At 42.5% G+C, this 15,251-nt stretch overlaps 1 protein-coding gene across 2 annotated transcripts; it reads right to left on the bottom strand.

The window, feature by feature from the left end:
- Positions 1-1,196: 1,196 nt before the first annotated feature.
- On the bottom strand, positions 1,197-12,882 carry LMOD3 (leiomodin 3). 2 transcript variants are annotated; one of them, XM_030570760.1, is made up of 3 exons: positions 12,430-12,882; positions 7,907-9,337; positions 1,197-3,287 (listed from the first exon to the last, which is right to left on the bottom strand). In XM_030570760.1, exons 1-3 carry the CDS (start codon positions 12,718-12,720, stop codon positions 3,261-3,263), a joined length of 1,749 nt encoding a protein of 582 aa, XP_030426620.1. In that variant the 5' UTR covers positions 12,721-12,882; the 3' UTR covers positions 1,197-3,260. The 2 variants fall into 2 exon arrangements, with proteins under 2 accessions (XP_030426620.1, XP_030426621.1); XM_030570761.1 differs by having other exon boundaries at positions 7,907-9,354; positions 12,430-12,495.
- Positions 12,883-15,251: the final 2,369 nt, after the last annotated feature.

Here is a 15,251-nt window from a genome sequence, read left to right as displayed (position 1 = left end):
TAAGTGAGTCTCTACTCTGAAACAAACCGGTCCTCCAGTGGAGCAGGGCTTGAGTGGGGGTAATGCTGTGTACCTCCCAGTGTTTGCTTTTGTATGCTTTCTAAAGGGGAGACAGATGGGATCTTTTCCTGCTGCATATTCCTCTCTTACAGTAGGATCTGATGGCTGTGAACAGCAGCCAACTTGTTTTGCAACCTGTCTTTGCACCATTTTTGTCTGGCACTTTCCTAGACTCCGCTTACCTTTCCTTTTGCCACACCCCCTCCAAACTGTCATGCAATCACAGGCAAGGGTTGTGCTGATGCCACTGAGAATAGCATGTTCCAGTCTCTTCTCCATATAGTTCCCTTCTGCATCTTTCAGGCAGGAACTGGCAGCATAGATGAATGTGGTCTGTGTGCCATATTAGCATATGGTCCCACTTGTGATCACACATAAGGGGGTGATGGGCTTTTGCTTGCTTTGACTCCCCTCAGAGGAAGGGATGGGGTTGCCCTATTTTCTTCCAAACACTTAGACACCCTTCCAGCTTGTGTGAGTGTAGAGCGGCTCCTACTGCTCATTCACTTCTCCCTCTTTAAAAGCAGCAAACAGTCCTGTGGCAGCTTATAGACTAACAGACATCTTGGAGCATGAGCTTTCATGGGTGAATACCCACTTCGTCAGATGCATTCACCCATGAAAGCTCATGTTCCAAAACTTCTGTTAGTCTATAAGGTGCCACAGGACTCTTTGCTGCTTTTACAGACAAACACAGCTACCCCTCTGATACTTCCCCCTCTTTGTTACTACACAGTGTAGACATTCAGAACACACTGAAAATTTTACACGAAAGTTATGAGTCATTCACTAGAATGATCAGCCATAAAATCAGCTTAACTGGCCCTGGGAGCATTCCCTTCATGTAGGGATTGGCTGATGGCATCGGGTCACTGCAGCAGCTCTGCCATCCCTCCCACCCTCTCTGGCTGGCAATGATACCTAAGCACTAGGAGTTATGGTCAAGGCACACACTCTCTGCCCAGACAGACCCTTGAAAAGCTGCTCAGTTGAGGGTGAGTCCTGAATCGCCCCTGGGAAGGGGGCTGAATAAGAGTGGCCCAAAGCTGCTGTGGCTCTTCCCATCTCTGCCTGACCATGCTCCTTTTTCTGCTAGTCTTTCAATTGAAAGCGAGAGACTACACACTGGCACATCCCACTTAGAGTATTCTCTTCATTTGACTGCTGTAAATGAGAAATGAAGTAAAACTGTATTTTCTTCTCAACATTTGCACAGGCAATGTTGAATCAGTTTAAAAAATTCCTTAGCATGCTGTAAATTCATACACTACCTTACAAACAGTAAATCAAGTTCCTTGCCTGCATGCAGGTCGCCTGCCCCCACAGAGCCTTCAAGGGAATCAGACAGCAGCTCAGTTAAGGTAGAGAGTGGATTTGAAAGGAGAGGGTTGATAGTTGCTTTCTTTATGCCAACGTGGGAGCAGTAGGATATGCAGCTGTGAGTCAGAGAAAAGAGGTTTGGGAAGGAAGCATGGATTGCGTAAGAGAAATACAAGCTGGCTGGCAGAAGCTTTTGTAGAGCCTTGGTGATCATATTGAGTGAGAAGGGAAGAATGAGGAGCAACCAGAGGAGCTGTGGAAAGAAGAGGTCAGATTATTGGATGGCCAAGGACATGCAGACGAGAAGAGGAGGAACTGAGCAGCAGTAGCAGGCAGACCAAGGAGGGAAAAAAGAGCAAGACTCAGCCTTGCGTCTTAGCTACTAGAGGCAGAGTAGGACATTAATGGACTTGGTGAGGCTGGTTTGCATGGGGTGAAGTTTAGTGGGGAGCAAAAGGAGAGTTGGCAGATAGGGAATCAAGCAGAGAGAGTGGATAGGCTGGTACGAACAGACTGAAGTAGGGGGAATACAACGCCATGCCTGGTAGCAAAGGGAAAGCATCCAGAAAAGAGATTCATTAAAGAGAAGAGAAACTGAGGAGGATTTCACATACTTGGGGATATAGACTTTCCCGAACACCAGAAATAAACCTCTCTTTTCCTGGGCATGTTTTGTGGGTGCTTGGGCTGTCTTTGGATAGTACAGAATCAAGGTTTATTGCTTTGACCATTAAAGCACTTTTCCCCTATCAGAATATTTCTAAACCATTAACTTGTGCAAGGATGGGCGAGTGCAGTTACCTCCAGCTAGAGCTCTGCACTGCCATTGCCGAGCAAGCGAGACATTCAGTGCCATCCTTAAACGGGCAGGCAGTTTGAGCCCCAAGCAGAGGGAAGAGGGCAAGAGCCTAACAATACTCAGGAGCAGCAACTCTGGCCAGTTCATCAGGAGTATTGAAGGACATCAGAAACAGTCCAGTTCTATGCTCAGAAGGTGACTGCAATGTGTGGTCTGAAGCATGGGGTTGGCGAAACAGTTCAGGGTTATAGCAAGGACAGAGAGAATCTGCTAGAGGAATAATGATCGCACAGCTCCCAGAACAGCTCATGGCTTCATGTTTTAAAATGCTAACCAGGCAGAATACTTGCCAGAACACATTCGATGGAGTATGAAGTTTGAAATCATTATGACTTTCTTTTTTTTCCTTGTACTGTGGCTTTAAGTTTCTAAGAACTCTGCCTGTTTGCGGAGATGGCAGCCATTTTGTTCTCAGAACTACTGCAGTTTGTTCTGGAAGAAATGTACACTGTGCTCTCTCCTAGTCAGGGCATTTTTGCTCTCTCTTTGTTTGTTTCCTCAGTCTAAAAATGAAGATAATTCTGGACTGAAAATATAAGTTGTGTAGATAGAAATCACGTGTTCTTTCAAAAAAAGCAGTGGCATACAGCAGTGTGAAAAAAGAAGGTTGTGTGTGTAAAGAAGGAAAGTCGCAATAGGGCACTATGTGTTGCAGGAGAATTTAACAGCAGAAAGTACCATGTAAGCAATAGAGTTTATTGACTGAATCTGTAAAACCTGTTAAGTTATTGCTGCTGCTGGGCAAATACCTGTGGGCAAACTGGAGACTAGAATCCAGCTGGCAGACAGAGATTTTACCAGGGTATCGTTGTTACTTGATAGCTGATGGAAATCCTTTTGGCATTGACTTGTTCCATTCCACCCTTTTCATCAATGTATAAACAGATACATATTACAGCCATTGTTCCCACATGTTCGTATCTACCACTTGGCTTCTGAAGAAAGCATCCTTTGAAACAAGTGTCAGTGAAACTTGAATAGTCTTTATTTCAAGTTATTTCTTTCAGGAGAATCTGGTGTTTCACTCTAGCTGTTTAGGCATTGGCACCTGTATAAGACCAATAAGAAGACACGTTAAGAGCAGGAAAATCTGGGGTCGCCCTCTTCTCTCCGAAAATAAGTGTGCTTATTATAATTAGACAGTAACACCAAGTACTGAAAATGTAACAGGAAATTCTGTGGCTGTAATGGTTATGAAATTCTTAGCACCTTGTTGTCTCTTAGAATTCACAGAGCTGTTGGTTATTGCTTGATAAATCAGATAGCCATCAATAACACCACTTAGCCCAGATACAGATCCCATAGATCTCAGAGTGCTCTACAAGGCAAAGAGGCATTCTTATCCCACATAAGGAAACAGATGGGGAAAGAGAGACTCTGGAGAGGCTTTAAGTGAGGTGCCAAGATCACACAGTGTCTATGTGCCTTGAATCCAAGTCCAGTGCCTTGTCCACTGCAGGTATTTTACTTCTAGACAGTACGACAGAATCCAAGATACAACACTTCTACACCAATGTAAAAGGGCAGAAATCTTGAAGACTGCCTATCTTTGCAGCTAAATTACTCTTTAAATAATCTTGCCACTGTAATAATAGAAATAATAATAAAAATACCCCAGTGATGTAAGTTAGGGACATAGTGGCAGCATTAACTTTGAATTTACAGGCAGGTGTCATTTTAAGACCTCTCATCTTCTTGAACATGTCAGGCCAAATTCTTGTCTCAGTTATGCCTGTGTAATTCCATTGAACATCGTGAGTTTGTACAAATGTAAATGGGACCAAAATATGGCCTGTAATTTAAAAAAAATTAATACATTGAAAAAAATTCAGAGGAAGTTATGAAGCAGGTGTCAATTACTTGAGAAATTGGAATGGCACCTTTTAGCAATTTACTTTTTAGACTGGATCCTCCACACTCTTGCTCATGGGAGTATTCGTTAATCACACAAGCAATTCCATTTGGATGATGATTTTCACAGAATTTAATGGGCCTGATCACTTACGTAAGAACTACGGGATCAGTATTAGGTCCTAGAAGAAAAGAATGTTAAACACAATGGCCATGATTTTGAGTGCCTAACCCGAGACTTCTGAAAGGGGCTGGGTTTTCCGAGGTTGAGGGATCGCCACTTCTGAAAATCAACCTCCTTAAAGTATTTCAAGTTGGACACATAAAAATGGAAGCATCCAAAATCATTAGTCCTTTTCATAATTTTGCCCCATATTTTGTTAAAATGCATAACAGACCCAGATCCTACTCCTGTTGTTGCCAAGAATTTTGCCATTAACTTAAATGGGAACAGGTCCAAGTCCAGTCACTATAGTCACACAGTGGTTCCTAACCTGGGGTGCATGCCCCCCCTGGGGTGCGAGATGCCCTTTCTGGGCGTGTGACGAGACATGCCAGATTTTTTTTAGAAGATAAATCATCAAAAACACAAATTAAGCACAGGCACGTAAATACAACTACTTTGTTTCATCAAACCTATGTATTTATTAACATTATACATTTTTTAATGATTACTGTAATATACAAACAAAATATATCTAAGTTTAAGGAATACGAGAACATATTTTGATTTTTGACAAGGTGCAAGAACATATTTTGAGAACCAAAGGGGTGCAGGCTGCAGTTAAGGTTAAGAACCACTGAGTGATATACACAGATCCGGGACCAATATATTATTTTGTTAAATACATACTGACTGTTAACATTTCATAAATGCAAAACCAAATTCACCATTGCTGTAAAAGGGCCTGTCTCCATTGATTTCATTCCAGTTACACTTGCTCATGCCAGAAGTGAATTTAGCCCATGGTCTTTCTTGTTTGGTTTTTTCTATTTATTAAAAAAAATATTTTTAATTAAGATATTATTGAAGGCATTATATGTGCCCTACAGACCAAAACAATACGTTAGAGGCCATTTGATTCTATCTGATATATACTCAGGCAATTTTAAAAATGTGTCCTAGACCAGATAGACCAAAGCAGCTCAGGAGGAGCCACTTCTGCCTGTCTAGCAAATTATCAATTCAAAAGTCGTGGCATATGCACTAAATATACCTTAGAAACAGTATACAGACATAGACATAGATTAAGGGGCAGTGGCAGTGTCACCATTTGTAATGTCATGATAATCTCAAACAAAGTAAGGAAGAGTTGCTGTAAAACAAACAAACAAACAAACTTACTCCTCTCCCCACTAAAACAAGAACAGTCTCTCATGAGATCTTTTGAGTGGTGAAAGCCCCATAAGAATTTTCCTTACAGGTAAGCATTAAAGGCTTCAGTGCGTGAGATGCTGAGCCTCCGTAACTCCAAATCATCTTGATGGGAGTTCATTTATGTCTTGTAAGTTACTGGGCCCCTGTTCTCTGTGTCATCTGGAGAGGGAGACTAAGGGGACTAAGGCTAGGAATAAATGGTCAGTTTTCGGAATGGAGTGAGGTAAATAGTGGTGTCCCCCAGGGGTTTGTACTGGGACCAGTTCTAGTCAACGTATTCATAAATGATCTGGAAAAAGAGGTAAACAGTGAGGTGGCAAAATTTGCAGATGATTCAAAACTACTCAGGATAGTTAAGTCCCAGGCAGACTGCAAAGAACTACAAAAGGATCTCTCAAAACTGGGTGACTGGGCAACAGAATAGCAGATTTAATGTTGATAAATGCAAAGTAATGCACATTGGAAAACATAATCCCAACTATACATATAAAATGATGGGATCTAAATTAGCTATGACCACTCAAGAGAGATCTTGGAGTCATTGCGGATAGTTCTCTGAGAACATCCACTCAATGTACAGCGGCAGTCAAAATAAGCTAACAATGTTTGGAATCATTAAGAAAGTGATAGATAAGCCAGAAAATATATTGCCTCAATATAAATCCATGGTATGCCCACATCTTGAATACTGCATGCAGATGTGTTCGCCACATCTCAAAATAGATATATTGGACTTGGAAAAGGTTCAGAAAAGGGCAACAAAAATTATTGGGGGTATGGAATGGCTGCTGTACGAAGAGAGATTAATAAGACTGGGACTTTTCAGCTTGGAAAAGAGACAACTAAGGGGGAATATGATAGAGGGCTATAAAGTCATGACTGTTGTGGAGAAAGTAAATAAGGAAGTGTTATTTAGTCCTTCTCAGAACACAAGAACTAGGGGCCACCAAATGAAATTAATAGGCAGCAGGTTTAAAAGAAAGTATTTCTTCACACAATGCACAGTCAACCTGTGGAACTCCTTGCCAAAGGATGTTATGAAGGCCATGACTATAACAGGGTTCAAAAAAGAACAAGATAAATTCATGGAGGATAGGTCCACCAATGGCTACTAGCCAGGATGGGCAGGGATGGTGTCCCTAGGCTCTGTTTGCCAGAAGTTGGGAATGGGTGACAGGGAATGGATCCCTTGATGATTACCTGTTCTGTTAATTCTCTTTGGGGCACCTGCCATTGACCACTGTTGGAAGACAGGATACTGGGCTAGATGAACCTTTCATCTGACCCAGTATGGCCATTATTATGTTCTTATGTTAAGGCTAAGGCATTGCACAGGTGACTAAGTAGACCTAGGTTCAGTTCCTGGCCTTTCCACTGGTTTGCTGGGTAATCTTTGGGCAAGTCACTTCATCTCCCTGTGCCTCACTTTCCCCAGCTGTGAAATGGGGATAATGATACTCACCTTGTAAGGGGCTTTGAGATCTATGGATGAAAAGTGCTAGATAAGTATTATTATGGGGTGCAGAACCTCATAAGATTGACCATAAATTGTTAAGGACCCTGCATAATATTTGGAGGATTAGTAATAAATCATTCCTGCAACTATTTGCACCCTAAAAGAAACAGATTTACACACACACACACACACACACACACACACACACACACACACACACACACACACACACACACACACACACACACACACACTTCTAATTTTTTTGCTTATCTATTAGTTGAGTCCTTTTCTTTTACCTTTATGATTGTGGGCATACAAAGATTTGAAATCTCCCTTTAGAACTTTGCATCAGTGGTACCATTTCACTGACTACTATTTAGAGCTTAAATCAGGCATGACATCTCACTCTATGGGCAGATAGACCCACGGTGTGGGTCTTGCCATCATTGCTCAAAGAAGACCCAGTGGGAGCTTTTCCTATATAAGGTCTGTAAGTTGGGCTTAATATTCACCACATTTGAAGTAAAACTGCGGTTGGTCATTACTGAGATGTGTAAAGTGTGAATTCATCTAACAGCTCATAACGGCCCAGGAGGCACCTAACAAACCTTTTATCAAAATTCCATAACATAAATTCATCATCATTTTAAAATTAAGTGCATCTATCCAGAAAGCATAGCTGCCAAATTTTCACCAGGCATTAATAACTGCATCTGCAAAATTTGTGGTTGTATTAATTTGCCTGTGCAAGTCTGCATTTGTGCATATAGAAACACATGACTACTGCTCAAAATCTGTTAAAAAAAATGCCAGCTTTCATACAATAAACACGTTTATATGCCTGAAAATGAATATGCCCACAATTTTTGTAGATGCTTTTGTGGAAGACCTTAAAATAGAATATTAGATTTGATTTGCATTCAATTACACAGATGGAAATATTTCTCTGTTGCTACCATTCTGTTTCATAAACACTTACCGGTTTAAGATAAGCGACGTTACTCTGACGAATGTCATTTAAGAGCTTTTCTCTTGGGGTTATCTCAACCAGGGGAGGTGGTCGTTTTTTTGGAACTGGTTTAAGAGTCTTGATCACATCTTTGATATTTGTTTTTTCAGCTGGTTCCACGTATTCTGGTATAGTGGGCTTGCGCTGAGTTCTCTTGAGTTTGACCATTTTGAAGGAGGCAGGTTCCTCACTACTCTGTTCTTCAGGGGCTGGCTTTCTTGCATGTTCATTTTTCCTGCTCATGGGCATAGTTTTAGGGACAGGTGGCGGCTTGGGGGCTTGTATTGAGCTATACATCCTTGAATCAGGCATTGGTCCCCCTAGCATTTCCCACATCCCAGGAGGCAACCCTAGTCCATTTTCTAACATGGCTATTAACTCTCTCTGCTGTTTTAATTGCTGCTGTTTTTGCTCCTCCTGCCTTTTTTGTCTTTGTCTGTCAAGATTTCTGCTGAGCAGATTGGTAACAACCATCCTGGGGCCTGGAAGTTCAAAGTGATAGCCCATCTTCAGCAGCTTAGGGTTGGCTTTCAGAAGCCTGGCAATTTCCATTTCAGCTTGATGGCCCAACATGTTCCTCTGATTGTGAAAGCGCAATTCAGTTAACGTCTCGTTATACTGCAGACATCTCATGATAGCAATGATTCCCTTGCCTGAAATAAAATTTGAATCAATATTTAGAGTAGTGATGCTTCTGTTTTCACGTAACATGTTGGCCACAGCAAAAGCTACATTGTCATCAGCTCCCACATTGGCTAAACTAAATGTTTTTACATGCTTGTTTTTTTTCATGGCATTCACAAAGTCCACAAGCATTTCCTTTGGGATGTTTTCAACGTTGTTCAGATTGAGTTCCTTCACATCTGGATCATTTTTCCGGACCTTCTGCAAGCTCTCATCTAAATTGGTTTGGTTTCCTGAAGGTCTTGCACTTAACTTAATAAAACTAGCATCTACAGCTAACTTCTTTGGAATTTGTAGTTTTGATACTTTCTTCTCATGGTTTTCTGGATTTTCCCCTGATTTTGTACATGGCTTCTTAGCTACCTGATCACTGTTGCTGTTTTTGTCTCCATATGGCTTCTTCATTCTTGATTCTTCTTCATCATCTTCCTCCTCCTCCTCCTCTTCATCATCATCATCTTCCTCATCGTCGTCATCATCTTCCTCTTCTTCCTCCTCATCGTCATCATGCCCCTCCTCATCTTCTGTCTCTTTATAGCTTCTCTCTCCATTTGTTTCTCCCGATTGTTGTGCTGAACCAGGCTTGGCCTGTTCAACATGTTCGTTTTTGTAATATATTTCTTTTCTGTCTGCTTCTGTAGTATCTTCTACCATTTTTTGCTTAGCAATATTGTCCATATCCCCAGTATTTTCTTCAAACTTCTCTGCAATGTTTCTCTAAAGAAGACAAAATGCTAATAGCTGAAATAATTTAAAATGGTTTTGTTACATTAATTATGCACTGAAATAAAAAGTTCCTCCTCTACCTTGGTGAGTCCTGTGCTTATTGGCAGATTTGCTCACCTCAGTGATCTTCCCCACAGTCTGTGTCAACTCCTCCGGTGTCTGATCAGGAGTTGGGAGGTTTAGGGGGAACCCAGGCCCGCCCTCTACTCCAGGTTCCAGCCCAGGGCCCTGTGGATTGCAGCTGTCTATAGTGCCTCCTGTAACAGCTGCATGACAGCTACAGCTCCCTGGGCTACTTCCCCATGGCCTCCTCCAAACACCTTCTTTATCCTCACCACAGGACCTTCCTCCTGGTGCCTGATAACGCTTGTACTCCTTAGTCCTCCAGCAGCACAGCCTCTCACTCTCAGCTCCTTGCTCTTCTTGCTCCCAGCTCCTCACACACACTTCCTCTCCTCTGGCTCCTCCTCGCCTGACTGGAGTGAGCTCCTTTTTAAACCCAGGTGCCCTGATTAGCCTGCCTTGATTGGCTGCAGGTGATCTAATCAGCCTTAATTGGTCTGCATTAATTGGTTCTAGCAGGTTCCTGATTACTCTAATGCAGCCCCTGCTCTGGTCACTCAGGGAACAGAAAACGACTCAGCCAGTGACCAGTATATTTGCCCTCTACCAGACTCCTGTACCCCACTGGCCTGGGTCTGTCACAAAAAGTATAGCAAATGGATTTAACATATCTGTTTTTCCTCTCATCATATATAAGAGAATGCTTTTAGAAAAAAGAAACTGTTCATAGTACTTCTGGCCCAAGTGTGAATGAACACTAATCCCTTACTTAAATATTGTTATACAGCAGTCTCTCATACAAACTTTCCAAGAATGCCAATAACTTCTTTCACATTTCTGATCTAAAGTCTATTGATGTCATGAGAAATCTTTCTATTGACATCAATGGTAGATCAGCCCTAATTTTCTCTGATATAACAATGGGTTGTCTATTGCATTTCTAGGAAACCTTTTCATGTAGCAAATAACTGGAGATACATTTCTAGATATTGGCTCTGTGGCTCAGTCTAATGAAGACCAAAGAGGAGAACATCGTAGTAACGGGTAAAACTATTAGTGTTCAAGCCTTAGAAATCTAGGCTTCTGTGTAGAGCATTAGCATTCAGCGGGCACCACTGGGGATGTAGGTGAATATTAGTTCAACTGCTTTTGTGTTCTGCAGTGGGAAAGTGGTTTCTGAACACTGCTTGAAGCAAGGGTTGTGCTTTTAGCATCAGTAATGACATCATATTGGCTCTGCTCTGTTCCTGCCAGGAAGGTTAGCCAGTTTCCCTGAAGATCTATTTCATGTACAATTTAATTTTCTTGTCCCTTCCTCATGATGGGTAAGAACTGGATTTTACTACTCAGGACCCATTTCACTTTGTAATTAGACAGCTTAAAACTCCCATGGACTCCAGTGAGAGTTTATATATAAATAAGGAGTGCAGGATCAGGCCCTTTGCACGTACAAGAGTAAGGGATGCAGATGTTGGTGGTGGTCCTGCCCCACTGAGATCAGGATTGGGACCACCGTGACACTTAACTGCACTTCTCCTTTGTACCACTGGAGGGTGCTATTTGTCAAGTTCTGAAGTGACAAAGTAGAGGATGCTGAAATATAAATTTTCGGAGTTTTCATATGGATTTAACTTGACACAGCTGGGAATGAAACATACAACCCCCAACTTTGGAATACAGGCGAGTCTCATCTTACGCTGGGGTTACGTTCCAATGTCAGCGCATAAAGCGAAAATCGCGTATAGTCAAAATTACACTGAGTGTAATGGCGGGCGGAATCGCCAGCGCTACAGGTATTTTTCTCTCTTTTTTTTGTTTTTGCCGACCGCACAAAGCTGAATTCACGCATGTTAAATGTGCGTAAGATGAGACTCGCCTGTAGTTCAAATCTGGATCCAAACTGTGCAACTCAGGCCCATCTCTACTTTGTACAATAGAGGTTTAAGAAACCTCAACACCTTTCAACATCCCAAAGTATAAAAGGAAGCACATTTATATATGAACCTGTTAAAGGCCAACAATGATCGAGTAACAGCTTATCTTCTTTGTAAACAGCTACCGGGACACTAAAAATTTTACTGGAATTCAGGGATATACAGTACTGACATACTAGAATACAACCACATTATATAAGGTTGGACTGATAGTAAAAAGTCACACACTGTTTCTCCCTTGAGTCATTTAAAATTCTTACAAGCCCTAATCCAGATGTATTTATGCAGGTACGTCCCCCCTTGTATTCAGTTGGAATTTGGCCTGCATAAAGACTATGGCCCCAATTCAGCAAAATATTTAAGTACGTGCTTAACTTTAAGTCAGTTGGACTTAGGAATGTGCTTAAGTGCATTGCTGAATAGGGTTGGACTCTTGAATCAGAGCCCACCCTAAGACACACAACTGGATCCCCAGTTCCATTAACTTGGCTGATTTACATCTGCGGAGTATTTGGCCCATGAAGTTTGGGCTCATAGTCACTAGTGACTGTAACTCACAGTCAAAAAGACAGATATTTTCAATGCGACATTGTTATATTAATTATTACTATTATTATCTAATTTTAGAGTTTATTAAGCCCTTCTAATTATATTAAAGTTATCAAGGAAAATCACACTAGCTAATATATATATTCTTATATATATTATGGAGAAATAAAAAGCTTGACTTCTATTTTGTGATTTTGCTTTTATATGGTGTTTTTTCAGTCAGAGGTTTTGATGAAATAAAAACGTCATTTTCTTACATTTGAAAATGTAGTTAACGATTTGGGGCAAAAAGTAAAAATAAAAACTCTGGGGTAATCTTTCAAGTTACATCCTATAGTTATACAGAATTCTGAAACAAGATTTGACTGAGTTTAAATTCATACACTATACTGTGCTTTAATTTGTTGAAGGAACTGACAGAGAGGAAGACAAAAGCATCAAACCTATTGTTATGAAGGCCCTGATCTTTGGCAATATACTCTTACAATAAGTCTTATAGCAGATGCATAATAAACGGTTGTGATTCTCGCTTATTACCTCAGATGGCAAGAGGTTGACGGGAACTCTCTCATCCTCTAGCATGCGTCTTGATGCCTTCTGCCAATACAGGTAATCAACAAGAGATCTGTGGTCAAAGTTTCCCGTTGGAGGTTTTTCAGTCTGATCTTTCTGTATCATTCCAACTGGGACTCTTGGGTCTGGAGCCATGACTTCCATTTCACATTGGAGCTCCCTCAGCTCTTCAGGGGATAAGTTTCCTAAGATTTCATCTTCATCAATGTCCTCAATTCTGACTTCTTGGTCAGAATTTTGGCTGAATTCAGACATTTTTTTAAACCTGCAGAAAACAATTAATAAAACGCTGTGCTACTAATGGTATTATACGCTGTTAAATCCCCACATTCATGTTTTTGTCATGGCCCGTGGCAGAACTGGATCTCAGTGTGTGAGAGAGACAGTAGGACTAAAGCTTTTACTAAGTCTATATTAAGCTGCTGCACTTGGCTGGATAAAGAGAATTTATGGAGATGCTGCCATGCTCCGTTTTCAGCAACTTGTCAGCTGTGCAAACCCTTCTGACATTTCAGTACAGCTGGTATGTTTCTTATTGAGTAACAGAGAAGATGATAGTTTTCTAGAGGATTCCCTTCAGAGGATGACTTTTAAATCTCATCATATTGATTAATCTGCTATATATACAGGATGAATTCACATTTGTGCAGAGAACCAACACACAAGTTTTCTTGGAACTGGAAAAGGTTCAGAGAAGGGCAACAAAGACAATCAAAGGTATGGAAGTGCTCCCACATGACACAAAACTGAAAAGATTAGGGGTGTTCAGTTTAGAAAAGCGACAACAAAGAGGGGATATGATAGAAGTCTATAAGATCGTATAGTGTGGAGAAAGTGAATAGAGAAGTGTTATTTATCTTTTCACACAACACAAAAACCAAGCATCCCAATTAAATGAATAGGCAGCAGGTTTAATACAAACAAGAGGAAGTATTTTTTCACAGAATGCATAACTAACCAGTGGAACTCATTGCCATGGGATATCGTGATGGCCAAAAATATAATTGGGTTAAAAAAAAAACTGAATAATTTCATGGAGGATAGGTTCATCAAGATCAACCCCATGCTTAGGGCAACACTGAACCTCTGACTACCAGAAGCCTAGAGCAGAAGACAGGGATGGATCACTCCATAAATGCTCTGTTCTGTACACTTCCCCTGAAGCTCTGGTACAGACCAGGGCTGGAGACAGCAAACTGGGTGAGATGGACCATGGTCTGACCCAGGATGGCAGTTCCTATGTTCTTAGCCTCAGCAGAAGGTTTAAGTGTCGCATCGGCCTTGGGCTGGCCCTTTATATAGGAGTGAATTTCACACAGTATTCATAGTTTTTCCTAAGCTTTCAGAAATGACTGAATTCTGAGGGCAGCTTTGCTTCACATTCAAATGCTGAATGTCAGCTCGTAATAGCCCCAATCACATGAGCAGTCCACATGGCAAACTGTGCTTTGGATAAAATCATGAAAGACTGGGCAGGATAGGTTGAAAAATTAGAAACATAAAATATATCATAATATGGTGCACTTGTAACTACTACCAGGGTCCCGGGGCCATGACAAGGGGTCCTAGGTGCTAATAACAACCTGAATCTAAAGAACCAGGTGTGTAGTGAATGTGACCTCTGTAAAGTCTTTATTCATAAAGCTTCTTTACCACATAATAAGCCTCATCCTAGGAGTGGAACATAAGTCCTTTTGTAGTTGTGGGTGAAATTCACCAGTAGTGTTTCTCCTGGAGTTTACCATATCATTTTCACACCCATTGGCTACTGTTAGGATATTGTGGTTATTGTTTACAGCTAGGCAGGACCAGCGCTAGGGGTTTTAGTGCCGTAGGCGCATGGGAATTTTACTGCCCCGCACCCTGGTCCCCCGGCGCCGGTGGAGCTGCTGCAGTGGTGCCTGCGGGATGTCCAACGGAGCCGCGGGAGCAGCCGACTGTCCGCAGGCACGACTGCGGCAGCTCCACTGGAGCAGCCTGCTGCCCCCTCCAGCAAAATGCCGCCCACCAATAATCCTGGCGCCCTAGGCGATTGCCTAGGCCGCCTAAATGGAAGCGCTGGCCCTGCAGCTAGGGATGTTGTGCAAATTTAAAACAAACTACAGTAACTCCCCACTTAACATCCTCTCGCTTAACATTGTTTAGATCTTATGTCCCTGCTCAATTACAGAACATGCTCCATTTAAAGTTGTGCAATGCTTCGCTATAACATCATTTGGCTGCTTGCTTTGTCCACAGCTGGCAGCTCCCCCCCATCATCTCCCCTACACGCCCTCTCCACAGCACCTCCTGCCCACTGGCAGACCCCTCACCCTGCCTCCTGCCCACAGCAATCAGCTGGCTTGCGGCGTTCAGGAGGGAGGGAGGAGGACTTTGCATGCAGGCTCCCCCTCCCTCCCCTGCCTTCTGAATGCTGCAAACCAGCTGATTTCCACAGGCAGGAGGCAGGGGACGGAGTGGGGAGCCTGTGCGCTGACTCCTCGCTCCTCCCCCTCCCTCCTGCTTCCTGAACGTTGCAAGCCAGCTGATTGCAGCGGGCAGGAGGGGGGAGGGGCGAGGACATGGTGTGGGGAATAAAGGGGGAGGAGAAGGGGGAAGAAGAGGTGGGTTAAGGGTGGGGACTGGGGGGAAGGGGTGGAGTGGGCGAGCCGAGGTGCTTGCATAGTAGGGGAAGCTGCCGCTGCTGTGCAACGTGCTTCTCCTAGCCTACAGCACCTTCAGCCTCCTTGTCTGCCTCATCTCCAATGCTAGTGGGGTGTGCCTCTGTGGGGTAAGGCGGGGGCACC

The sequence above is a fragment of the Gopherus evgoodei genome, chromosome 7 (assembly GCF_007399415.2).
Source record: "Gopherus evgoodei ecotype Sinaloan lineage chromosome 7, rGopEvg1_v1.p, whole genome shotgun sequence".
NCBI classification, from domain to species: Eukaryota; Metazoa; Chordata; order Testudines; family Testudinidae; genus Gopherus; species Gopherus evgoodei.
This window is presented reverse-complemented; position numbering and strand designations above follow the sequence as displayed.